The sequence below is a fragment of the Chelonia mydas genome, chromosome 14 (assembly GCF_015237465.2).
Source record: "Chelonia mydas isolate rCheMyd1 chromosome 14, rCheMyd1.pri.v2, whole genome shotgun sequence".
Lineage (NCBI taxonomy): Eukaryota > Metazoa > Chordata > Testudines > Cheloniidae > Chelonia > Chelonia mydas.
Genome location: NC_051254.2, coordinates 3,161,165 through 3,184,787, shown reverse-complemented (window position 1 = coordinate 3,184,787; position 23,623 = coordinate 3,161,165). Strand labels below are relative to the sequence as shown.

The following is a 23,623-nucleotide window of genomic DNA, read 5'->3' as shown; positions in this document are numbered from 1 at the left end:
GTGTGCCAAGGCCAGAGTTGGTGCTGGGTTGGAGGCGGGATGAGAGCTCCAGCCCAAGTCAAGACAGACTCCCCCCATTCCCCCCTGAAGTCAAACCACAGCAAAGGCTGCTGTAACCGCAGCGCTGCACCTCCCGCTGTTGCCGTCTGCTGTGCGGTCTCCCCAGCCAGCTCCCACCACCCGGGGAGGGGCCCACGGCCATGCTCCGCGCTCTCCCCATGGCTTCCCTTTCCCCAGGGAGCAGGAAACGGCAGCTCGCAGGCCCCGTGGCAGGCCAGGCGGATCTGTTTGCAATCAGCAGCACAGCTGCCAGGCCCACATCTGGCGTGGCTGCCTTCCAGGGCAGCGTGTTAAAAGGGGACGGAGGGAGGCAGATCGGAGCCGGCGAGAGAAGGGGGAGCTGAGACTAGAAAGGGCAGCCACTGCCTCTCTCCGCACCGGCCCAGGATCTCAGCGCAGCAGGTAGGAGAGGGAAAAACTCCCCTTGGCTCAGCTCGTCCTGGCCTGGCTCACGTGTGGCACCAGCCCTTCCCCCCGAGGTGCGTGCCAGAGCCCCTCTTGGCTTGGGGCAGAGCGCTCGGAGGGCGTCTCCGCTGCGTGACATCCCCGCTGCTGGCTAGGGCGAGGGGTTCCGCAGCAGTGGCTCAAGGCTGGCACCGGGTGGAGGTGCTCCAGGGGGGCCCGGGCCCTGACCAGGCATTGCCTGGTGTTAGCAGGGCTGGGGGCTTTCTGGGGGCACTGCCCCTGCCACTCATCCTCTGCCACCTCGCTAGAGCGGGGGCTTGGGCAGTGAGAAAGATCCTGTCTCCAAGCAAAGGTGATGAGAGCTGGGAAGGGAACTGACAGACCAAGGGACCCTGGGGCCCTTCACTGCCAGCCTCTGGCTAATGCTCTGTCCCCGGCTCCCCCAGGCAGCTCAGAAATCGCCGTGGAAGCGATTCCACTTTGAGCATGGGGGTTGTCCCCTGCCTGCCCCGCCCCATGCCACAGTGCCCAGGGCCTGGTTCCTGCGGGGCTCCCGCCAGGAGATTTAAGGGTGGGACACTCGTAAGATCAGGAATCCAGAGGGGACGGGCCAAAGATTGCACAAGGCCCGAGATGTTTGTGGCCCAATGTCTGCGTGTCGGCCGTCCCCGGAGGGATGTATTCCTGGAGGTTTCATCACGTGGCAATTTTTAAATCTTTGGTGCCTGCAGACTCCAGGACAATCCTGGAGGGTTGGCATCCTACGTGCTGGAGTGCGGCCAGTGGGAGGGGACACAGCCGAAGTGGGGACACGCTTGGGGCATGGCCCATGGGGGTGCCCTCCGGCCAGGGCCTGTGGAGGTGATTGTGGGGGGGTGTTCTTGGGGCGGGGCCAATGGGACTGGGGGTGTGGTTGTGGGGGGGTGCTCGGGGCGGGACCGGTGGGGGTGTGGTTGTGAGGGGGGGCGTGCTCGGGGCGGGGCCGGTGGGGGTGTGGTGGGGGGGGGTGCTCAGGGCGGGGCCGGTGGGGGTGTGGTTGTGAGGGGGGCGTGCTCGGGGCGGGGCCGGAGGGGCTGTCTGTGCTGATCTCTCCCCGATCCCTCTCCTCGCCCAGAGGACCATGAAGCGGTTTCTCCCCGTCCTGCTCTGCGTGGCTCTCAGCTGTGCCGCAAAGCGAAGGCAGCAGCCGGCGGAATGGGACTACAGATCCGAAGGTAAAACCGCCCCCCCCCCCCCGGATCTCAGAGCGGCTTTACTCATCTGGCCCATGGTGGCTGCAGTCACAGGGCTGGGGGCCCAGCCACGGTGCTGCAGCTCCCAGCTGACCCCAAGTCACCTCCGTCCCTGTGGGCTCTGCCAGGGAGAGGCGGCAGCTAGTTCAGACCAGGACTCCTGGGTCCGTGGAAGCTCTGCCAGTGCCGTGCTGTGTGACTTTGAACCCACTCATTACCCCTTTGTGCCTCAGTTTCCCCTCTCGATGACAGGGCTGATAACCCTGTGCTCCCTCCCAGGGCTGGGAAGGGGAATGAGCGCATCTGTGCTGTGCTTTGGGATCCCCGGATGGACAGTGCTAGGGACGAGCAATGGGCGTGGGAATCATGGTGTCTCTCAGGGAAGTGGCCAAAGCCAGGAGCTGGAGCTGTCGTGGTCCTGGGGTCAGGGAGGGGAGGGGCTCTGTGGGCCCGGCAAGCCTTCCCCAGCTCTAGTCGCTGGCTCCAGGTCCCCCAGCAGCGGGGGCTGTCATGGGCGCCATTGCTCCCATGGGTTTGTCTCCTTCCCAGCTGAGAAGGTGAGCCTGAGGGGATGTGCCAACCTCACCGTGGTCCTGGACAACTGGAAATTCGCCATTGTGACCGAGATCAAGAACCTGCTCCTGTACGACCACCAAACCGTGCTCCCCGACTACGGCAGGTGAGCCGGGGCGCCGGGAGACTCCGACGGGCAGCTCGACCGCAGGAGCCAGCCGGTGCCAGTGCCTGCCGCGTGCTGACCAAAGCCAACCAGGCTCACCGGGCCTGGGTCCCACTCTAGATGTGGGCCCGAGAGAGCGGCGCTTGGGGTGTCTAGTTGCTAATGGACGTGCGTCCAGGCTCCACAGGGCACTGCTGGGGAGACGCTGGGCTGGACCCGGCCAAGGGGGTGGGGTGGGAAGCTCTCAGGGTGCCTTCCCTGGCTATGCCTGACCAGCTAGTGTTGGGGCGGGGCCCCCCCCCCGTTCTTGCAGGGGGCATGGGGGGGCTATACAACTCTGTGCAGCCTGGGGGGAAGCTCATGCCCTCCCTCACTGTCCCACCATAGGATTAACTCCCTTTCCGAAGCCCTTGATGACCTCTACAAAGAATTCAACGCGCTGAAGGGCCGGCTGGGGGAGCTGAGCACCCGCTTCGAGGGGGTGGAGGCCTTTATGGATGAGATGAACACAAGCAGAGGCCAGACTCCAGCCAAGCCTCCCATCAGGGCCGCCCAGCCAGAGGCTGACAAACCAGTGGCCGCGACCCCAGCAAAGCGCCGCCGGGTCCTGATCAGGAACAACCGGAAGCCTGTGGAGCAGCCAGGGGATGGGTCTCAGTAGGGACCGCCCCAGCCGCACTCCCCGGGGGCCAGAAATGCTGCGGACTTTCCCATGCGTTTAGAAGCTGCATGTGTCTTTCTTTCTTCCCTAAAGAGACATTTCCCCGCAGGTGGCTGCAGCCGGGAGCCGGGCACCTGGGCGTTCCCCTGCCCTCTGGATCAGCACCAACTCCTAAGTGGGGCACGATGCGGCACTTCCCGCTCACTGCCCCGCATCTGCTGTGTCACCAGCAGGGTGGACTCAGGCAGGATCCACTGAATCATGTTCTGGGGGGAGCTCCTGGACCCAGAGCTTGGCTCTGAGGAGGGACCCTGCAACCAGGTGTTGTGCCCACAACCGGGACCAGGCAGCAGTGCCATGAGCTGCAGGGAGCGTGGGTCTCTTTGGATCCAGACTCTAGCTGGTCTTAATCCACCGCTGGCTGTACTGAAGCACACGCTGGGGCTTGTGGGAGGGGAGCTGGAGGGACGGGGGAAGCTGGGATCCCACCTTCTGGCAGGAGAAAGGTGCCCATTGGCTCTGGACGGCACAGCGGGTCAGGCACTTGCCTCTCGCATGTGGAGTGAGTTTAGGGGGTCTTGGGCTCATCCCTCCCCCCCTGAATTTGCTCACTGCACAAAATAAACCGTGGGGCCAGCTTGGCCCAGACTGCTGTGGGACCGGAGCCAGGGGCTGAGAGGGAGCATTGGCCTGGGTGCGTGGGGGAGGCTGGTGGGCACCTGCAAAGCCCAGGCCAGCCGAGCTCACCCTTCGCTTGCACAACCAGGTGAATTCTTTACTAGCTGGATCTGGCTCTCCATGTCCGACAGCTGCATTCCCCTGGGCTTGAGAAGCCCACCTGAAATCAGCCAGGCCTAGCCACGTGTGTGTGCGGGGAAGGGCCTTATGCACAGGCAGCCCTAGGAAACCCGTCAACGGGGTGCGGGACTGGGGCTGCAGTGCAAGCGATCTGGGCCCAGGCCGTTCTGACAGCCTGTGCCGTGGTGTGTGTGGGCGGGAGGGGGGCTTGGCTCAGTCTTCTGGGCTCTAGGGGAGACGGTTGAGCCCTTCCTTGATTTTTTTCCCCCAACGGGAGGGTGGAGAACCCGCCCCTCGCACCACATGGCTGGCTGCCCCTCCAGCCGCTTGCTCGCGGGTGAGACGCCCTCGTTTCTGGAACATTCAAGTTTTGAGGCAAAACAAACAAACAAAAATCTGGGAAATTAAAGGACCTGCCAGTTCCGCTTGCTTCGTTCCCGCCCCTCCCCGGGAGCCAGACCCCACGAGGGGGGAGACGCGGGGACATCAGGGCCGGCGGAACGCCAAGCTGCCACGTCGCCAACTGTCCCTGATGCGCCGCAGCTGGCTAGCGAGTGATGCAGCCACCCGGCCTGGGGGGAGAGCTGCAGGCACTGCCCCCCACCCCCCCGCGCCCCCTCAGCCCTTGGGGCTGACAAGCCCCACGGCCTGCATTTCACATTCAATTCGGTGAGGTGCAGGAGGCTCAAAGCACCAGCATTTTGGAGCCGCGAGAGCAAATCTGGCCTGGGGCCCCAGAGGAAATAGCAGTGTCTGGGCCTTGCTCCAGCCCCTAGTGCAACTAGAGAGGCCTGGGGACGCCACAGGACAGGGCCGCACCAATGCCAGCTCGCCCATCACGTCGCCTGGCTGTAATCACAAGCTCCTGCTCTCTCGCTTTCACAAGTATATCTGGCATTCCTTCCCGCTGCGCTGCCCAGGTCCCTTGCGCGCGTGGGGCCAGGGCGCAGCAGGGTGGAGTTCATGCACCGTCTTCAAATAAAGACCTTTCTGTTACCGTCACTGCTTTCTCCTGCTGGAATCTTAACAGAAAAGTCAGCAAGCAGCCCCCGGGCCGGCCAGAGGCCAGCACGGCTGTGATCCTGGAGGAGAGACGGCCGCCCCCGCCCTCCTGACGCATCTCCCGCTGCTACTTACCGCGAGCACTGCACACACCCCGGGAACGCCAGGCAGACACGAGTGCCTGCTGAGCTGGTTTCAGCCAGGCGATGGCCTGAGCTCTCGCAAGGAACCTTCGGAGACTCCCAGCCCTTTCCCGAGCCGAGTTCTGCAGGCGGAAGGGCCTGGCAGGGGGTTGTCCGGCCTCAGTTCTCGGTTGATGGTTTAAAGCCAGCCAAGGGCAGGCGTCTCCAAGTCCTCGTCCCCCTCTTTTGATCCCCACCACAAGCAGTACTAACTGGCCCCCATCTCAGCAGCAAGGCCGGCCCAGGGCTGATCTGGCCAGCCACTCAAGTCCCTTCTCGCTGCTACTGGCCCTTCTCAGGCAGGGTGGCGAGGCGTACAGGAGACCATCACGGCCCCCTCGCTGTGCTGGGGTGAACAGAGGGCTGCCGCTTGGCACTCTGCCATCTGCGGATCCCAAATGCTTCACAAAAGGGCAGTGGTGTCATTCCTCCCACCGCAGGGGGGAAACTGAGGCAGGGAAGGGAGTTTCCCTAACGCTGTACAGCTAGTCTGGTAGAGCTGGGAAGTGGATCCTGGACTCCCAACTCCTAGCCCTATGCCCTCCCCAGGGGTCTGCGCTGCCCTCGCTCTCTGGGGCAACTCCAGCCAGCCAGAGCATGTTGGAAACATTCAGCCTGTCCCGGCTCCTAGCCCTGCTCCTGCTGGAGCTAGCCCTGTGCTCCCAGCACAGCTTCTCTGCTTTCAGGGCAACCAGTGGCCCCCCTCAGGCCAGCCCTCAACCTCCCCTTCCCCTGCGGCAGTCGCTTGGTGCCACCTCGTGGTGCCCCAGAGCTGGACAATGGCGGTGGACTGGCATCACCCCCCTGCAGGCAGGTCTCTCTGAAAAGTGGGGTTGATAATGTGGAGCTGACTGACTCACACTGCAGATTTTGTGGAGCTGGGCCTGTCTGAGCCCCATTGCAGGGCACTCAACAGAGCACTGGATCAGTACTGCGTGGAGACGGGCTGGGAGCCAGGACACCTGGGTTCTCTCCCTTGCTGTGGGAGGGGAGTGGGATGTCGTGGTCACAGTAGGGGGGGCTGAGAGCCAGAACGCCTGGGTTCTCTCCCTTGCTGTGGGAGGGGAGTGGCGGGCAGGGAGCCAGGACGCCTGGGTTCTCTCCCTTGCTGTGGGAGGGGAGTGGGATGTAGTGGTCACAGTAGGGGGGGCTGGGAGCCAGGATGCCTGGGTTCTCTCCCTGGCTCTGGGAGGGGAGTGGGGGCTCGTGGTTACGGCGGGGGGTGTGGCAGGGAGCCAGGACTCCTGGGTTCTCTCCCTTGCTGTGGGAAGGGAGTGGGGGCTAGTGGTTACAGGGCATGTGGGGGGGAGGGAGACAGGACTCCTGGGTTCTCTCCCTGGCTCTGGGTGGGGAGTGGGATGTAGTGGTCACAGTAGGGGGGGCTGGGAGCCAGGACACCTGGGTTCTCTCCCTGGCTCTGGAAGGGGAGTGGGGCCTAGTGGTTATGGGGGGAGGGTGGCAGGGAGCCAGGACTCCTCGGTTCTCTCCCTTGCTGTGGGAAGGGAGTGGGGGCTAGTGGTTACAGGGCATGTGGGGGGCAGGGAGCCAGGATTCCTGGGTTCTCTCCCTGGCTCTGGGAGGGGAGTGGGGGCTGGTGGTTATGGTGGGGGGGGGGGGCGGGGCAGGGAGCCAGGACTCCTGGGTTCTCTCCCTGGCTCTGGGAGGGGAGTGGGGCGTAGTGGTTACGGGGGGGGGCGGGGCAGGGAGCCAGGACTCCTGGGTTCTCTCCCTGGCTCTGGGAGGGGAGGGGAGGGGGGCGGGGCAGGGAGCCAGGACTCCTGGGTTCTCTCCCTGGCTCTGGGAGGGGAGTGGGGGGGGCGGGGCAGGGAGCCAGGACTCCTGGGTTCTCTCCCTGGCTTTGGGCTTGCAGGAAAATGGTCCGACCCTGGCTGCCCCGCCCGGGGGGTGTCACAGCGAGCCCCGCCCCCTGCAGCCCTTCCCGCTTTACGGCCTGTCGCAAACACCCCCCCCCCCGCCCCATTGCGGCGGCCGTGGAGGGAGCCGTAAAGCGGAGACGCCCCCGCCCCGGTACCAGCGGCCCCGAAGCCCCCGGGCGGCCTGAGGGGGGCGCGGGTCGGGCTGGGAGGGGGCCCTGGGGCGCAGGTTGGGGGGGGGGGCCGCTGGCGCAGGGCCCCTCCCGGGGGGGCAGGAGGTTGGGGGGCCGCGGGGGCAGGGCCCCTCCCGGGGGGGGGCAGGAGGTTGGGGGGGCCGCGGGCGCAGGGCCCCTCCCGGGGGGGGGCAGGAGGTTGGGGGGGGCCGCGGGCGCAGGGCCCCTCCCGGGGGGGGGCAGGAGGTTGGGGGGGCCGCGGGCGCAGGGCCCCTCCCGGGGGGGGGCAGGAGGTTGGGGGGGCCGTGGGCGCAGGGCCCCTCCCGGGGGGGGGCAGGAGGTTGGGGGGGCCGCGGGCGCAGGGCCCCTCCAAGGGGGGGCAGGAGGTTGGGGGGGCCGCGGGCGCAGGGCCCCTCCCAGGGGGGCAGGAGGTTGGGGGAGGTTGTGGGCGCACAGATTTTCTCCCCTCCTCCCCCCATCTGGAACAGTTCTCAGGGGCGGCGTCTCCTTTATGGGGTTTTTGCTTGTTGGCAGCTGGGGCTCCTGGCGGGGGAGGACCCGTTGGGGTGCCCCCCGCAGCGTGCGGGTGGGCGGACATTGCCCCCCCACGGGAAAGAACCCAGCACGCCTTGGGACAGCGCTGTGCTATTTGCCCCCCCCCCCCCCATGGGGCTCTGGGATGGACTCTGTCAGGCTCCCGCCCTTCCGATAACCGTCTCCGTTCCCTCCCCCCAGGTTGGCACCGGGTGCCCATCCGGCAGGAGGATGGCGCACGTGGGCCACAGGGTGGATTACCTGGCTGGGTTCTGCTGCCCGGTCGGGGGGCTGGCCGCGGGCAAGCCCCGAGTGCTGTGCCACGAGAACGAGATCTACCTCTCCAACGGCAGCGAGTTCGTCTATGTGTATGACCAGGAAGGGAAGGTGCTGAAGGTGAGCACCCAGCCTGCGCCGGGACTGCAGTGATGGGCCGTGGCATAAAGTAGCCATTCTCCCCCGGGCTGGGCTAGCCCAGGTGCCCACACGCGGGGTAACTCTGCAGCCAAGACAGGCCCCTGGAGAGGGGCTGAAGCCGGACATTAGAAGTGATGTGCTCACATTGAGAGAAGGGAAAACCACAGTACAAGTACATCAGTGCGCACTAAGGAACTTTTAGCGTGTAGGAGTAGGATCCACACAGCTGAACGGTGTGGGCAGGCTGGGACACTGCCAACTTATGCCCCCGTTTGCCACACAGTGAGTGCTCTGTAGACATGTCCTCCGCTCCTAGGGGAGCATGGCTGAAGCATCAGTGACTTTCTGTAGCCTCTAGGATTTTTTTCATGTCAAGGCACAGGGCAAGGACAAGGACAAACCTTGCCTAAAGCCTGGCTCCAAAGTCCTTAGTGGACTGATTTTCAAAAGTACAGAGTGCCCATCAAAGTCATTGGGGGTTCTGGGTTCTCAGCACTCGTGAAATTAGGCCACTTGTTTAGGAGCCTAGACACTCAGGTTTGAAAATCGTGGACATAGTTCCTGCCACCAATGACTAGCAAGCTGGCCTCCTCCATCTGTTTTCACAAGTCTAGCTCCATGTGTGTCCAGTTTAGCAGAGTTTGGGTTTCAAACTATCAGTGAAATATTAGTCTGGCTTCAAATAACCTTTTCATTGGCGAATAAAGGGTGCTCTTTGACCTTTTCCCTCGTTTCCTGGGACAGACCGTTTAATTAAATTATTGAAAGATTTTTTCCCTTTTTTTCAACAAGATGACGGTTTTTGAGTTTTGTATGCCATTGATTTTTCCCTTTTCTTTGCTGTGATAAGCAGCAGCCTTAGCACCCTGTTAGACATGTCATCTTTTTTAATTTATTCTTTTTATCATTTCTAAGGAAGCCATCAGTGAGATACCAGGATTAGCCTCCTACATGTTTTCTTTCTTTCTCAAGGAAGTAGGTCATCTCTGGGTTTTGAATTTTTCTTTTTTCTATCCTCAGCTAGCATAAAACACTGAATGTTTGCTTTGAATTTGTTTGTGTGTGTGTGTATGTATGTATGTACGAATGACATTCTTTCAATCCGGCGATAATGATCTTCCATTTCTATAGCACCACTTGTCCCAAAACACTGTACGAGCTACAACTGCTTCCATCACGGGAGCAGTGCAGCCACCTCTGGGGTGAAATGTCACCTGCTTACAGCACAGAGCAGCAACTACACAACCGTTTAGACTGGCAGTGAAGAATGCCATGCCATGTCTTAAAATGATTATTTTGAATTTAGAAGTACACATGCAATATTGCCCATTAATGGTTTTACTCCTGGCAATTAGTATATTCAGAAAATGGCTGTTTTAACTTGCACTTGTTCTATATGTGCATCCTCAGCAGCAGAAAATATGCTCCAGCTAATAGAAAAGGATGTTTCCTTTATTCATGTGAGAGATGTTTGCTCATAGGAAGGTTGCAAATGTTTTTGTTGAATGGCTAGTTTTGACATGCCTGCAGTCACACATGTATGTTCTCACAAGCATCACTTGTCCAAGTGCATGTACAGAATGCTGAACGTAACTCGGTACCTCATGCAGTGCTGGCTGGTTGTCACCCCATCCGTACTTGTATATACGGTTCTCGAGTAAGCACTGGGGAGACTCGAGAGGCCAGATTCTCCATCAGTGTAAGTGGCATCGTTCCGTTGATGTTTCGCGGGTCTTGTCTTTACACACTACAGCGGTGGTGCTGGATGTGTGGCTGCTTAAGGGGAGGCGGGATTGTGATAGCTGGCATTGGCTAGGTGGCCCCAATGCCTTTTGTTTCTGTTTGGTGCTGCTCTGATAGGTTGTGTCCCCGTGGTGAGCTCTTGCAGGAGCAGCTGGGAAGCTGCTTAAAAACCAGGAGCAACCTTTCCCCCAGCCTCCCTCATTGCTGCATGAAACTGACATTCTCTTTCCCTTTTTGATATCTAGGCCATCTACAGGTTTCCCGATCAAGTTTGGCATGTGGAACTCCTCCCCCTTCGTAGGCAGCTCTACATCCTGTGTGCCAGAAATGGCATTTACTGTGTATCCCTGGACCAGCAGAGCAGGTGAGACTTGGGACGCAGCCTGGCAGGGACAATGAAGTTTGTCTGTGCTCGTTAAAGTCCTAACGAGAGCAGCAGGTGGTTTAATGACACATGCTTCCAGCGCTGTGCAGCGAGACCTGGTTGGAGTCTAGGGGTCATCCTGAAGGTTGGTGGTCTCCAAGCATTCCCGACCCCAAGATTTCCATATGACCATCTTCACATTCCTCCTGTTTGCCCCCACCTGCTGTGTGGTTACCCCGTGTCCTGAAGGAACTGCCGCAGTGTTTACATTTCAGAGGGGAAACACCTGCTCTTCTGAGTCACCCTAAAAGAACCAAACCTCTGGCAGCACAGTGTCTCCCGGCGCCCTGCCCATGCGGTGTGCTTTCTACCATGCTATGCTGCTAGTCTGCCTCACTTACTCCTGATAAGTGGTGGGGGTGCCCCCCCTTCCCGTGATCCATGGGGAGCTGATGGGGCAGAGGGTTGGCCCTTCCAATGGGGCTGCCCTTCTGGTGTGAGGGTGTCTGCTTGCTTCAAGGCGTGTTTGTTAAAATCCATTAAAAAAACAAAAAAGGCTCAGCTCCCAGGCTGGTTTTGCACTGTCCCCACAGTAAATCTCATCCACATGTCAGACCCCCAGTCCATTGAGAGTGGTGACTTGCATCTTGCATTGATTGGTTCCTGGTGCTTCAAAGGCAGCCCAGCCCTGCTCCTAGCCCCCTGTGCAGTGCTATGTGTTGGGAGAAGGGAAAATCTATCTAACTCCACCAGGGGTCAGCTCGAAGCACAAGATCATGGTTCCCCTTATGTTAGCCAGTCCCCTTAGGTTAGCTGGTTCGCAGTTTGTGTGATTGATTAGATGTTAAAGTCCTAAGGCTGTGTGACTAGACCGGTACCGCCCATGCAGACAGCCTTGCATCTGGCATCTGTGCTTCATCCTTTCAGCATGCATGCACCCAACAGCCACTCATGTTGTGGGATAGCAGAGGAGTGGGATGGCAGAGTCAGGTGCCCTCCATCACGTCCTCATGCACCCATAAGTTACTGAAATGGTTAAGGCTTTCCAAACCACACGTCCCTCCGGAGCATTGGCTCTTCCTGCTCTCTCCAGATCACCGCACCCAATGCAGTTCCTTGAAGCGGATGCTCCTTTTGTAAGCTTGTCTGTAAGTGCGGGGGCGAGAAGCGAGCTAAGGAAGCGCTGACTTTGCCCTATGGCTTGACTGAAAGCTTTTCCCTGTTTGCTTGAAGGTTAATGAAGCAGACTGATGGCGGCGATGGCAAAGAGGACGCTTGCCCTTCCAGCGTCTTCCCCGTAGACTCAGACGCCTGCATCATCCCAGACGTCACGCTGTGCACCTTCAATCTGCTGACCGATGTTCTTGTCACCCTGTCCCAGGCTCAGGGCCAGTGGTGGATGAAACTCCATGTGCTTCTGGACCCCGATCAGGAGAGCCAGCCATGCCGGCAAATCAGCCAGGTGGGATTCTCCACCTGCGACCAAACCAGAGACGACGGGGATGCGCTGACCTCGCGCTTCCTTCCTGTCTTGTGCTGTGCATCCGCGCCAGGCACAGCCGGGCCCGGGGAGGGCCTGTGGTGCTCGGGGGGGTTCACGCTGGAGGAGCCCCTCTTCAGCCTGCTCTTTGGCATAGACGCTGCCATGCTTGACTCTCCCATGATTCTCTGTGGCTTCCCGGACGGGCAGCTGTGCAGCGTGCCGCTGAAGGCCCTCAATGCGTCTGAAGCCATTGATGCCTGCAATGAGGTTGCAGGCCAGGCTCCGCCTGTGAAGATCCTTCACCATCTGGAAGAGCCTGTTGTCTTCATTGGAGCCTTGAGAACAGAACATAAAGCCCTGGACGATCCCGATGACCAGCAGCTGTTTGGAGACTCAGGTTGCGACTGCGTTGTGGTGGTCGGGCACTACGGCAAGATGGTGGCCATGAAGGCAGAGCGGGGAGAAGAGGCCAAGGTCCCAGAGGTCAGGGAGTACTACCTGCAAGGGCCCATCCTGTGCGCTGCGTGTGGTGGCGGCAGCCGGATGTATTACAGCACACATTCGGACATCTCCGCGGTCGACCTGGATTGGGTCAGCGACACTTCCGACCCCGAGAGCATAGATAACACTGCCTACGTCCTGCCTCCCGTTCTGTCTCCAGCCAGTTTAAGTATCTGTAGCGTTGTGGCGCTTTCCTTGTCTTCTCGGGCCTCAGAAGGTACTGCCAGCAATAAAAAAATTGTCATTCTTGGGGCTGAAATAGGCAGGAATAGCTTTGTCCTAACTGCGTATTCCCGTTTCTGCCTCTCCACCATTCCTCGTTAAAGGTCCGGCTTCCATTGGCTCACCCTCGTTATTGTAAGTTGTTTACATCAAGCATGCCGAGCCAGGAATTGGACGGGAGAGGCAATGTCATGTGTGTTCAGAGATCAACTCCCCATGTGGCTGTCTTTGTGGTGTCCCTTGTGTGGGTGTCTCTCCCACCTTGGAGCAGTAGGCGGTGTGGTCACGGTCGGAGGGGTTGTGCTCTCTATAAAGAGGACCTGGGGCTGCTGTGTCTGTGTCAGAGGTAGGATCCTGCGTGGAGTGGCGCTGGGGGCAAGTCCAAATCGACCTAAGCGAAAAGCTTCCCAAAAGGCAATTTACAAACACCATGGCTGGCTGGACAAAGGGCTCCGCAGTGAAGAGCTCCAGACACAGCCGTTCAGAGTCCGTAAGCTCCTTTCCTTCTTCTGCCTGACAGCTCTGTGTCCGTCCATTGCTTCCCAGTGAGGGCTGGGGAAGCAGGTGTGTTGCCTTCTCAGAGTCGGGTGCTTTTGTAGACCCAGGCCTGAGCAGCATTCTGGAGACAGTCCAAAGTGCTCTGGTTCCCACTGCTCTCTGCCGTGCATAGAGATGGGGGCAGAGGAGGACCTAGGGAGCCCTGTTAGCTCTTACCTGAGCCCCATAATCTGGTGGCTTTGTGAACACATGGGCACTAAAGAATCGGCAAGAGGGTAAGGTGGCATTTGCCAAAGCAAACGTCCAAAGCATGAACAAGTGGGGCGAGGCAATGCACTGCTGGCACCTCTGCAGAACTCAGGGAGCAGCCCGCACCAACAGCGGTTAGTTGTACACGTAGCCTGAGCGTGTCTCCTGATCACAGAGGGCTCCTGCATGGAAACAGGCTCTTTGCATCCTCGCAGCACGTGTGCTCCTGCTGCGTATTCTGCAGCTGATGTCGTCATCCTGACGTGCCGCCCGGCTCTTGACGTCACAGCTAGCTGGAGCATTCTGGGACCCTGGGCAGGGAAGGAGCAGTGGGCGGCATGGAGCCACTTCCCGTGCATGTGTCCCTGGTAATAGAGCAAGTGAGGGAAGGGGCAGGAGCAGAGAGAGTGCATCCCACCTGCAGGAAGCTGCCCTGCAGGAACCGCCTGCAGAGGGTGGTGGCTCGGGGTGCACTCTTTGTGGGCATGCCGTGTAACATTCTGCATATTTGGTTTCCCGTCGTAGCCCGTCGACAGTCATTCGCAGTCTGTGTCTACTGCTCTCCAAATTCCTGTTGTAGGACACCTGATATTTTGGGGTAGCCCTGGATATGGGTGGGAGGGGGTGAGCCTGCAGTAATGACATTATGATGAGAGAAGTAGCTCCCCATTCCCCAAACTGCTCCTGGAAGGGAATGCCTCGTTATGTAGGGACACTAATCGGACACTCCTCGGCAGAGTTACACCCACAGCCCTGTATGCAAAAGGCGTTTGCCTCCTCACGCCACAGCTTCCCCTCCGAGCTGGCTTGTTGAGGTGGTACAGTCTGCGCGCCCCAGGCCGGGCTGTGCAGTTGTCCCTGCAGACTTCAGGGGGAATGGCTCCTCTCTCTCAGGGCTGGGTGCAGGGCCCAGCCAGAATGACTGACATCTCACCCGTCTGTCTTCGCTCCCGTGGCTGTCCGCCGCTGCTCCCTAGTTGCATCGGGGAGCTGTGTGTGATGTCCTAGTCTGTTTGCTGACAGCTAACCTGGTTCTCTCCGCGTGTGTGTGCCTCTCAGGTGACTCGGAGCTGTTGGCTCTGTCTGCTAAAGGCCGACTGATGAGCTGTGACTTATGCAGTCCTGATGACCCCCATCCCGTCAGGCTGACCCCAGAAAAAGCTGGCCAAAGGATAAAGGAACTGCTGTCTGGGATAGGCAATGTCTCGGAGAGGTAAAGGGCAGCGTGCTAATGGGTGTGAGTGGGCTGTTCGTTTGTGAGCTCCTAGGTTTTATTGGAAGTGAACTAGATTCTCCTGCCTCAGCTCCTAGCTCAGAGGTTAGCAGTAAAGTGCTTTTATTAGTTGGCTGCAGTGCTCAAACATTTGCCTTTCCTGAGTGATTCGGGTCCCTCGAGACAGCCTGGGAGGAAGCCCCCAGCCCCGTGGGATAATAAAAGCCTTGTTTACAGCCGGTGCTGTTTGCTGCCCTTTTCCCTTCAAACCAGAGAGCTCTTGTATGCCGAGAATGGCATGTTGCTTACAGCTTCTGCAACAGAAGGTGGGAGGGCAAGATGCCAGTCACTCCCAAGCATCCCAAAGTGGATGACCATTTCGGGATCCCGTGCAGGGCAGATGTGTGCCTTAGGCCTGGACGTTCATCTGGGCCTTATTTTAAACCAGTCTCTCTCCTTGGGGTTTGTGTATGTTTGTTTCCTAGAGCTCCAGATACCTGCCTTGGTTGTGAGCTGCTTTTGTAGCCGCCACAGCTTTTGGTACTGCTGTCTCTTGTAGCCACGGCTGAAATCAGGAGCCTTCCTGGGCCAGCGGCTGGGAGTGGGATCACACAGCCTCAGTCTGCGTTAGCCTGGGTCAGCTCAGTTGATCTGGTGTCGCATGTGAAAGGGGGCGATTGGGGCACCAAATCCTTGTGAGCAGCAATGCTGTGGCTGGCCAGGTCCCAGGAGGGTTCTAGGGCTGACAAGAGCACTGGGCAGGCCGAGTGCCCCGGCTGTTGACGTTCCAGAGCAGTGGTGTCCGGGGGAGTTTAGAAGGGCTCATGAAATGATCCATGGAAGTTTGGCTTCTCCACCTTAGAGTGAGTGCCACTTGCCCTGGGTGTGTGTAGCCTTGTGTGCTAGCCTTTGGCCATGTCGCGTGGCTGGGTTTCTGATTCGTTAGCTCTATGTGTCCCAAAGCCATTACCTCTGTGGGAAGTGAGCTCTCTTCTCCCCCTGCTCCCCACAGAGTTTCTTTCCTGAAAAAGGCCGTGGACCAGAAGAACCGAGCGCTGACGAGCCTGAACCAGGTGCTGAATGTGAGTGCTGCGTTACTGTCCAACCAAGATGGCCGGAAGCCCGTCACTTGCACAGTTACCGCCAGCTGGAGCCGCCTGCTGCTTCGAGATACCTGGACCGTCTCCTGCATGTTGGAGAACCCAAGCGAATGCAGCCTGGAGCAAGGCTGGACCCTCTGTGTTCAGCTGTTCACGAGCTCCTGTGCCTTCGACGAAGAGTCTGCTGATTCGGCCACCACGTTCACCTTTCCAATCGACCAGCTCCTCCCTGGGAGCAAGAGGGAGGTGACGCTGCCGCTCGGCTCAGCCGAAGGCACCAAGTTGGAGCTGCCTCTGACCATCTCCTGTGCTCTCTTCTACAGCCTGCGAGAGATTCTGGACAGTGCGTCGGACTCCTATGAGTCACTGGACGACCTGCTTCCTGATGACTCTCCTGGCCTTTCCCCAGACAAAGAAGGGATCTGCCTGCCCCTGAGCGAATGCACCATCGACATCTTGCAGTGCCTTCGTCTGGATGATAGCACAGTGCCTGGAGCCCCTCCTTCCATCGCCACCCTGTCAGACCCGGTGGAGACCTTCCTGAAAGTATCCAGGGTGCAGTCTGACCCCAGCAGCGCGGAAGTCAGTGACCAGCTGCTTCCCAAGGCACCGGACGCCCTAGGAGATGAGTATCTGGCCCCATCAGTGGCTTCTATCAAGGTGTCGTCGGAGCTGGTGAAAAATGCATTGAAGAGCTTCTGTGAAGGTTGGTAATTCTCCTGGGTGGTTATTGATCCCTAGAGAGTGGCTGGCCAGTCGTAGTGCGTGTTTCTGTCCAGGCAGCATTGTCCTGGGGTGGATTTGCTGCAGTCATTCCCCCTGCAGGGCTGGGCTCTGTGATCGCTTTCCAGAAGTCATTCACTTCGGACACTCAGACGCTCATTGATTTGTCTTGTTTCCAGGGTGTAGCTCTTTGGGGGCTGCTTGGCCACAGATAACGAATGTTGAGGCTTGTGGGAGCTTTGTGGCTGGCCTGCCTGGGTGTTTAAATACCATCTTTGCGGATCAGATGAGGGTTGCCCAAGTCGTGCTCTGTCCTAGCTGTGTCTGCAGCGAGAAGCCCAGACCCCGGCCAGCTGCCTGGCACTGCAGATGCTTTTTGCTAATTCTTGACTATCATAAACCAGGATTTTGTGCCCCATCCCCCAGGATCCTGCCTGGGCATGACCCCCTGGATCACGAGCTTGTGACATAGCATTCCCTTGCATTGGACTTGTGCAGCACGGCCATTGCTGTGCAATCTGGCAGGAGAGAGCCGTCCTCGACGGAGCTAACCTTCGTGTGGGGACTGGCCTCTCTGGGCAGAAGGAGCCACAGCCACATGCTGGGCCAAGGAGGGTTTCTGTGTGTAAACGCTCTTGGTCCATGTCTGCCGCTCCGAGCTGTGAGGCTAGGGCTAGGAACATAGTCAGTCCCGACAGACACCCATGGACATGTACTAGCCCCACCAGTCTGGAAACCAGGGGCTGGAATTCCATTCCTGCTGCCCCTCCTGGAGCCCACCCAGGCCTGCTGTAGTGGGTGGCATCTCTTCTTGGCCAGTACGTGGGGTCACCACCCCTCCCCGTGGGGAAGAGCAGGTGGTCTGTCTCCTGCTGGGCTGTTGGCTATGCCAGGACTCACCCTCTCCTTTGTGTTAGTCTCTCTAAGTGGCTGTGGGTGAAGGCACCGTTGGAGTAACCTAGAGCTGTGTCCAAGCGGAGTGGGTAGGAGATGGACAGTGGGTTTCAACGTGGGTGAGGGTGAAGGAACTGGACAGTGTGTGTCCAGGTGTGATGCAGACCTTGCCTACACAGCTCTGCCAATGCGCTTCCCGCTCTGGCTTCCTGAGCAGGGTCCGTCAGTCATGCCAGTTCGTGGAGCGCAGCAGCATGATTGGAGCATTTGCTCCGGTGGCGCAGTTAGCCAGAGCTGAACACGGATCTCAGAGAAGTGAAAATCGGCCTGGGGTGGCATTAACCCCACCATACTCCTGTGGCTGGCACACTGGCACCATGGGCGCCTCCCGCAGGCTGCCTCTGTCACATATCCTCCCTGTTCTGTGCAAGAGAGACCTTCGGGTCTCTCATGGGGCAGTGGGAACCCCTAGCCACAGGGCAGCCACTCAGCTGCGGGAGGGGAAGTGTATAACAGAGTGAACGTCCTGGGGCCACATACAACCAGCCCTCGTGGCAGCTCCTTTGTGTCCGCGGCTCCCCTTCCCCTGGGAGAACGGATGGGAAAGATCTGCCTCTGACAGAAAGGAGCGGCTGCAAGGGCCCAGCCCCTGCTCCGTGGTTCTACCTTGTCTGTCCTGCTGAAAACTGCTCAGGTGGGCACCAGCCCTGCTTTCTCCTTTGCTCCTATGGGCATCCTGCAGCACGGTTTGGGGGCTTGTTTCCTGGATACCTTGACTCCCTCCCTTCATGTGATGTGTGTGGCCGCCCTCCCTCATGCCACGGGAGCATGGCAGGGTGCCTGGGGGAGTCCTGCTCTGAGGCAGCATTCCTCTCCGAGTGGGCTCCCTTAGCGTGACTAACGTGACAGCGGTGCGGGGGAGGCGCCAGGCTCGTGCTTGGAGAGACCTCAGCTGCCGCTGCGGAGGGGAGCATGTGCAGCCACCTGACCGGCTCTGCTTTCTCTCCTCTTTCCCCCAGGAGCCCCGCTCTGCTGCGCTGCTCTGCAGTGGCTGCTGGCGGAGAACGCTGCGGCCGCGGCACTGAGGGGCCAGGATGTGTCGGCAGTGCGGGGCCTGGCCCCACATGGAGGCGAGGTGCAGCTGCTCGTCCGAGAGGCAAGGAATGGGTTAGCTCTGCAGGGAAACAGCCCCCGACCCACCCCATGAAGAGCCGGCTTCTGCTCCAGAGTCCCGTGGCAAGGGACTAGCCAGTGGCAAGCTGGGGGCCTGGCTTTGCGTGTGGAGACCCAGAGGGAACCACTGCTGTGGGGAGGGAAGGAAGGGGCTAGGTCCCTTCATCGTCCAGGGCTTGACAAAGCCCAGGATCAGCTCCCCAGTGCTGACCCCCCTCTCACACACTCCATGCTACCCCCATTGGTCATGTCTCCCAGGGCTGCGTGCCCAAGCCCATGGGCATCAAGGGCTGCACTCATGGGGGGGTCAGTGAAAAGCCGCATGGCACTGGCTGCATTGCTGGGTTTGGGGATCTGGTGTGCTAATGGTTGAAAGCCCAACTGGCTGGTTCCCCCTCCTTTGCCCCCCCGGGTTCTTCAAAGGCTTGTGCTATCCCCCTGCCACCTATGGGAGTGGGGCGTGGCGAGGGGTCAGCTGAGTTCCTCGCTTCTCAGACCCGAAGGGGGGACAGCTCCTTGTCAACGGGATTGTCTTTTGGGTGAGGAACGAGATCAGGAACCAGTTCCCAGCCCTGCTCTCTCTGTGTCTGTTCATCCTTAAAATCTGTCAGTGGCCTTATCTGGCCCTCATCCCTGTGGTGCCTGCACTGCCCAGCCCTGCCAGGTAGGTGGGTGCCTTGGCCAAGCTTACACAGGTGCCTGGCAGAGCAGGGCACTGTCCAGGTCCCAGTGGGATGCCTTAAAATCCACAACCTCCTTTCTGCCTGTGGGGCTGATGATCTCTCCCAGCCTGGTCTGAGGCTACGTCCCTTCGTGTCTGAGGAGTTCAGATGCCAGGCACTGAGCTAGAAAGTGAATGGAGCCAGCAGCTCTGAGAGGGCTGCTTCTCCGTGCCTTCCCCCGGCGCTCCCTTCCCCAGTCTGGCTGCTGTTGCCAATACTGGTCTGAATAAGAACTTCTCTTCCGCTCAGCCCAGCTGCTCCTTCCTGGTCCTGCTGAGTTGCCATAACTTGGGCTTGATCCCTGTCCCTGATGGCCCTGATTCGGCGTCACGACTTGGCTGCAGGATCCAGGGTGCCAGGAAGCAGCAAAGCTCGAGTTGTAGCTGCTCATCAGGCTCGCCGTCTTTTGCTAATTCTGCAAAGTGAGGGGAAATGTGGCTGGATGCTGGTTTAAGTCTGATCTGCTTCGGCTTTTCCCTTAATGCGAAAATCCTTCTCTACGTGCAAAAGAAAAAACTAATTGCGAACCGGCTCTCCTGCCATGGCCGGTTAACCCTCCAGTGAGAGAGCCCCAGCTGGCCGTGTGCTGGCAATGACCTGGTTCAAGTCGCTTCATGCATGAGAGCGTTAATATTGCCAATGTGATTAGTGCCAGCATTAATTCTGCTCAGTCTAAGCCTCCCGGATTAAATCCTTCGGGGAATGGCCATCGAATCATCTCGGTACGCCACCGAACAAGGCTGGAGCCTGCTGTCCTACTGCAGTACTGCCGCTTCTGGGTCCCACGCTGGTTCCAGTCCAAACGCCATGAGTTCGATGGGTCTCTGCACTTTCCTAGGCCCCCCGTGCAGTCTCGGTTCAGGAGACTGAATGATCTTTTACTTCTGAGGTTGTTGGCTGGGCCAGGGCAGCCTGGCTGGGGGAATTGTCCCCCTCTTTTGCTGTCCTGAGCCTGGAGGTGTTCTAGTGCAGATGAGCGGGTGGGGGCAAGGAATGAATGCCCCATGCTGCTGCCTCTGGAGCACAGATCTCTCTGGCTGTTGGGATCCGCATCTAACCCTCCTCCATCCATAGCTGTGCTGTCGGGCCTGAGGGGGTACCCCAGGGGTCTGCTCGCCCCCGCACAGACAACCCCTGTGGCTTGGCAATGTTTGCAGTAAGGATCTCCTCTCTCTTGCAGGTGGCCGTGAACAATCTCTGCCCAGCGGGCCCGATCCAGGCCGTGGAGATCCTGATCCAGAGCCCTTCTCTGGCAGATATGTGCAGAGTGCATCAAGCCGTGATCCGGCGCATCCAGGTGCAGATCCCACCCCCCAGGCAGAGAGGGGGCTTACGCTTGCAGCAGCTGCCCCAGCCTGGCTGGGAACGCTGCTCGGAGCTGCCCCTTGCAGAGAGACAGGCTACTGCAGCCTGCCCTGGGCGTTGTTTGAGCCACCTTTATTTCTGGGGTCGTTTAGCTGGGAATGAGCTTTGCCTCTGTCACTCCATTGGCCTGGTTCTGCGCTAATTTGGGGTCCCCGTGTCCCCCAACCCTTCGGCTCTCTGGAGCTGCTGCTTCTGACCCTCATCGCCTGGGCCCGTCCTACCCCCTCCTTGCCTGTGCTGGTTGCACCCAGGGTGGCCTTGCTCCAGCTGGTCCCCGTGGGCAGCGTGAATGGCTGCGCTGACCAGCCAGCAGTCCCTCCCAAGCCTGCATGGCTATTACATGGTAATCCCAGGCCCTGAGCATGCTGGGATGGGATGCCTGGCGCATTCCCCACCAGCGTGGCCCCAGAACTGACTCCAGCCCGCCGCTTGCCGCTGGCGGTGCTGCGTACGCTACTGTGCATGGCCTCTCCTTGCCCACAGTGCAGCCGCTGCTCCTCCTGCCAGGGCTTTAGAGCCAAGGATCTGCGCTGCCTGCAGCTGGGACCAGCCGGCAGAACTAGGGCTGCTGTCTCCTTGTGCTGTGCAGGGGAAGGCGCCGAGCATGGGCAAAGGCAGAGCTACCTTAGCCCCGGGGCCAGCGGGGCCCCTAATGCAGTTTGGGTTGGAGCAGTTGCTTTAAATGGGATCTCTCTGGCACCACCCTGTGGCAGAACTGTACAGTGCAGCTTGAAATCAGCGGGGCACTAGCCGGGGAATGCATGATTGGGCTGGCCCTGGCTCACACGCTCCCCATCCCCGGAGGCCAGGCTAGAAGCCGCTGCAGGCTGTAGCCACCTGAACCGAGAGTGGGCTGTGCTAAGGGCAATGACTAAAGGGAGCAGGGCACCTGTAGCCACCAGGGGAGCCAGCTTCCTTCCACAAGCTGCACCAGATAATCAGCAGTTCCTAGCGTGGTGCGGAGCATTGCAGCCCTGGCTAAAGGGGAACATGGGAAACGAGGGTGTGGCTGGAGCAGAGCAGGGCAACTGCAGAGTGTGCCAAGGTCTGTCCTGTGCCGGGGGTCCTGCATGCCAGTCGAGGTAGCGAGGAATACCCAGCCCCTGTGGGCGGAGCAGCAGCCAAGGGTGTCAGTCAGTGGGGAGGGCTGTGGCCTGGAAAGCCCAGAGGCTGAAGCAGGAAAGAAGCAGAAGTGGGAGTGGGAGTGCTGCAATGCTTTCAGACCTATGCTGGGTGGGTGGGGGAGTGTTTCAAATGCTGTTGCACTGAGGCTGGGAATGGCGGCTAGGAACAGCAGGCCAACCCTGGGCAGGTAGAGTCCCAAAAAGACGGGTGCTGGAGCAGGAGCAGTACCTGGGGGCTGGCTGAACTCCAGCCACCTGGAGGACAGGAGCCGTTGGTTAGGCGGCTCAGTGCCGTAGCCGTGCCCGAGGTGTCTGGCCTAGCGAGGCTCCCTCCCTTGGGAAGCGTTGGCTAGGGGACGCCTAGAGTGCACCGTAAAAGCAGCTCCCTCTAATGCCACGTTCTCTGTTCTGAAGCAGACTCTGGTGCTGGAGCAGGCGGCCCAGGGCTCCGGTCCCCCTGACCTCCGCATGCAGTATCTGCGCCAGATCCAAGCCAATCACGAGGTAGGCAGCGTGCCATGTGCGGGGGGGAGTAATCTGTGCATTGTGCGAGTGCATCCGTGTAACCGCAGAGTGGGGCAGAACGCCCGTCTCCCGGACTGCGGGGCATGAAACTCTGAGCCCAGGCACCGACTGGAGCCCTGCCGTGTGCCCACGCAGCAAAGCCAGAGGCTGAGAGACAGTAGACTGGCACAGGCTTCCAGGCCCAGAGCGGCGTGGTCCCGTGGAGAGCTTAGCTCCTGGCAGCCAGGAGGCAGCAGGGGTGGGGGGTGTTCGCCAGGATGCCGATGCGCTCTCTTCAGGACATGCCATGAGGTCTGTAACTTGCCCCTGACATTTGCAGCTGGGCCCTGGTATGGCTGCAGGACTCCTGTGTGGAGGGGCCAGGGCCTGGCAGGCAGCAACAGATCCAGCCTTCCTAACCCCTCTCCTCTCTGCCTGGCAGATGCTGCTAAAGGACGTGCAGTCCCTGCGGGACCGTCTGTGCCTCGGGGACGAAGCGAGTGCGACGGCGGAAAAGCTCCTGCATGTCTACAGGCAGCTGCGCAACCCCAGCCTCATCCTCCTGTGAGCACAGGGCCGGCCTTAGACTCCGGGGCCGGCGAGCTCCACGCTCGGCTCGATGTAGTGCTCATTTGGGTCCAGAGCGGAGGGCAGAGCCAAGCGTGCTCGTTAACCCAGCCAGGACTGGGGAGAGGATTCTGCAAGGAGGAGGATTTGGGGAGGGTGGGGAGGGGGTGCTGGCAGTGCAGGTCCCCCCCACAAGGGGGGAGCTCTTGCCTTATATGCCCGAGGCTGAGATCAGGGGTGTTGTGTGTGTTTTGTGGATGTGTTTTAAGCAGCGTGGGGGAGTTCCCAGGGCTCCGGACACCTGCCCACCACGCGCAGAGCACCTCGCTGAGGTGGGCGTGTAGGCAGGGCTGACCTGCCCCCAGCCGCCCCTGGCGCTGAGCTCGCTGAGCTGTGTTGTGTGTGGCTGGCTCCCCGGCGCGGCAGCCAGAGTAGGTGGTGTGTTTGGGATTGTACTAGACGTGCTAGTTTAGCTTCTCTCTCGTTCCAATGGCCGTGACTTTGCTGTGCACAGAGGCGGGAGTCGGCTCCCTGGCCGGGCACTCGGATCTGCACGGTGCTTTCCGGCTGGTTCCCCTCCCACAAGGGCTACGCCTCCCTACCCAGCGTCTCGCTTTCAGGGTGCCGTGTGAGTAACAGGCTCACCGGGGTTCCCACCCCCAGCCTGGGGCCCCTTTTTCTACCGGCGGGTTTGGGTAGCTGTCGTTTCTAGAAAGGATCTGCCGCGTGGCTCTGTGGTGGCGGGTTCCTCCCGCTCGCCGTGCTGCGGCAAGCCAGCATGTCCCCGTGTTCGTAAATCTGTCGTGTGCCATTGAAAACAACCCTTTGCCGCTCCGCTGGTGCCAGTCTCCGTTCCTTTCCGTCGCAGCCGCCTCCTTCCCCCTCGGCGCCCTGCTGCGCTCGCTCCCTCCGAAGCGCCTTGCCCACGCAGTGCTGGCAGCAGGGACCAATGGGCAGTTCCCCAGCATGCGGGCTGAGCAGCGCGCCCTCTGCTGGCCGCGAGCACTGAGTGCGTTGACTCTCCGCAAGCAGCCTTTGCGCCCGGACCTGGCGCCCGAAGGAAGCTGCAGGAGGGGAGAAAAGCTAAGACCTGGGTTCCAGTCCTTTGCTGGTTCACACCATGTCCCCAGCCTGCCATGCAGCCGTGGCACTCCCAGGGCA

At 60.0% G+C, this 23,623-nt stretch overlaps 2 protein-coding genes across 14 annotated transcripts; both read left to right on the top strand.

Annotated features, from left to right (window-relative positions):
* Window positions 1-266: 266 nt before the first annotated feature.
* On the top strand, window positions 267-4,837 carry LOC114022155. Of its 2 annotated transcripts, none has more exons than XM_037914597.2 (4): window positions 267-539; window positions 1,580-1,679; window positions 2,247-2,376; window positions 2,764-4,837. In XM_037914597.2, exons 2-4 carry the CDS (start codon window positions 1,586-1,588, stop codon window positions 3,035-3,037), a joined length of 498 nt encoding a protein of 165 aa, XP_037770525.1. In that variant the 5' UTR covers window positions 267-539; window positions 1,580-1,585; the 3' UTR covers window positions 3,038-4,837. The 2 variants fall into 2 exon arrangements, with proteins under 2 accessions (XP_037770525.1, XP_043383684.1); XM_043527749.1 differs by having other exon boundaries at window positions 279-462.
* A 2,082-nt stretch (window positions 4,838-6,919) lies between these two features.
* On the top strand, window positions 6,920-23,296 carry FAAP100 (FA core complex associated protein 100). Of its 12 annotated transcripts, none has more exons than XM_037913917.2 (10): window positions 6,920-7,047; window positions 7,802-7,996; window positions 10,006-10,124; window positions 11,358-12,325; window positions 14,137-14,290; window positions 15,303-16,096; window positions 18,027-18,163; window positions 20,083-20,199; window positions 21,806-21,895; window positions 22,338-23,296. In XM_037913917.2, the coding sequence occupies exons 2-10, from the start codon at window positions 7,832-7,834 to the stop codon at window positions 22,461-22,463; spliced, it is 2,670 nt and encodes an 889-aa protein (XP_037769845.1). In that variant the 5' UTR covers window positions 6,920-7,047; window positions 7,802-7,831; the 3' UTR covers window positions 22,464-23,296. The 12 variants fall into 12 exon arrangements, 10 of the variants coding, with proteins under 10 accessions (XP_037769845.1, XP_043383763.1, XP_043383765.1 ...); XM_043527828.1 differs by having other exon boundaries at window positions 6,970-7,047; window positions 21,809-21,895; XM_043527830.1 differs by having other exon boundaries at window positions 7,025-7,047; window positions 7,802-8,992; window positions 21,809-21,895.
* Window positions 23,297-23,623: the final 327 nt, after the last annotated feature.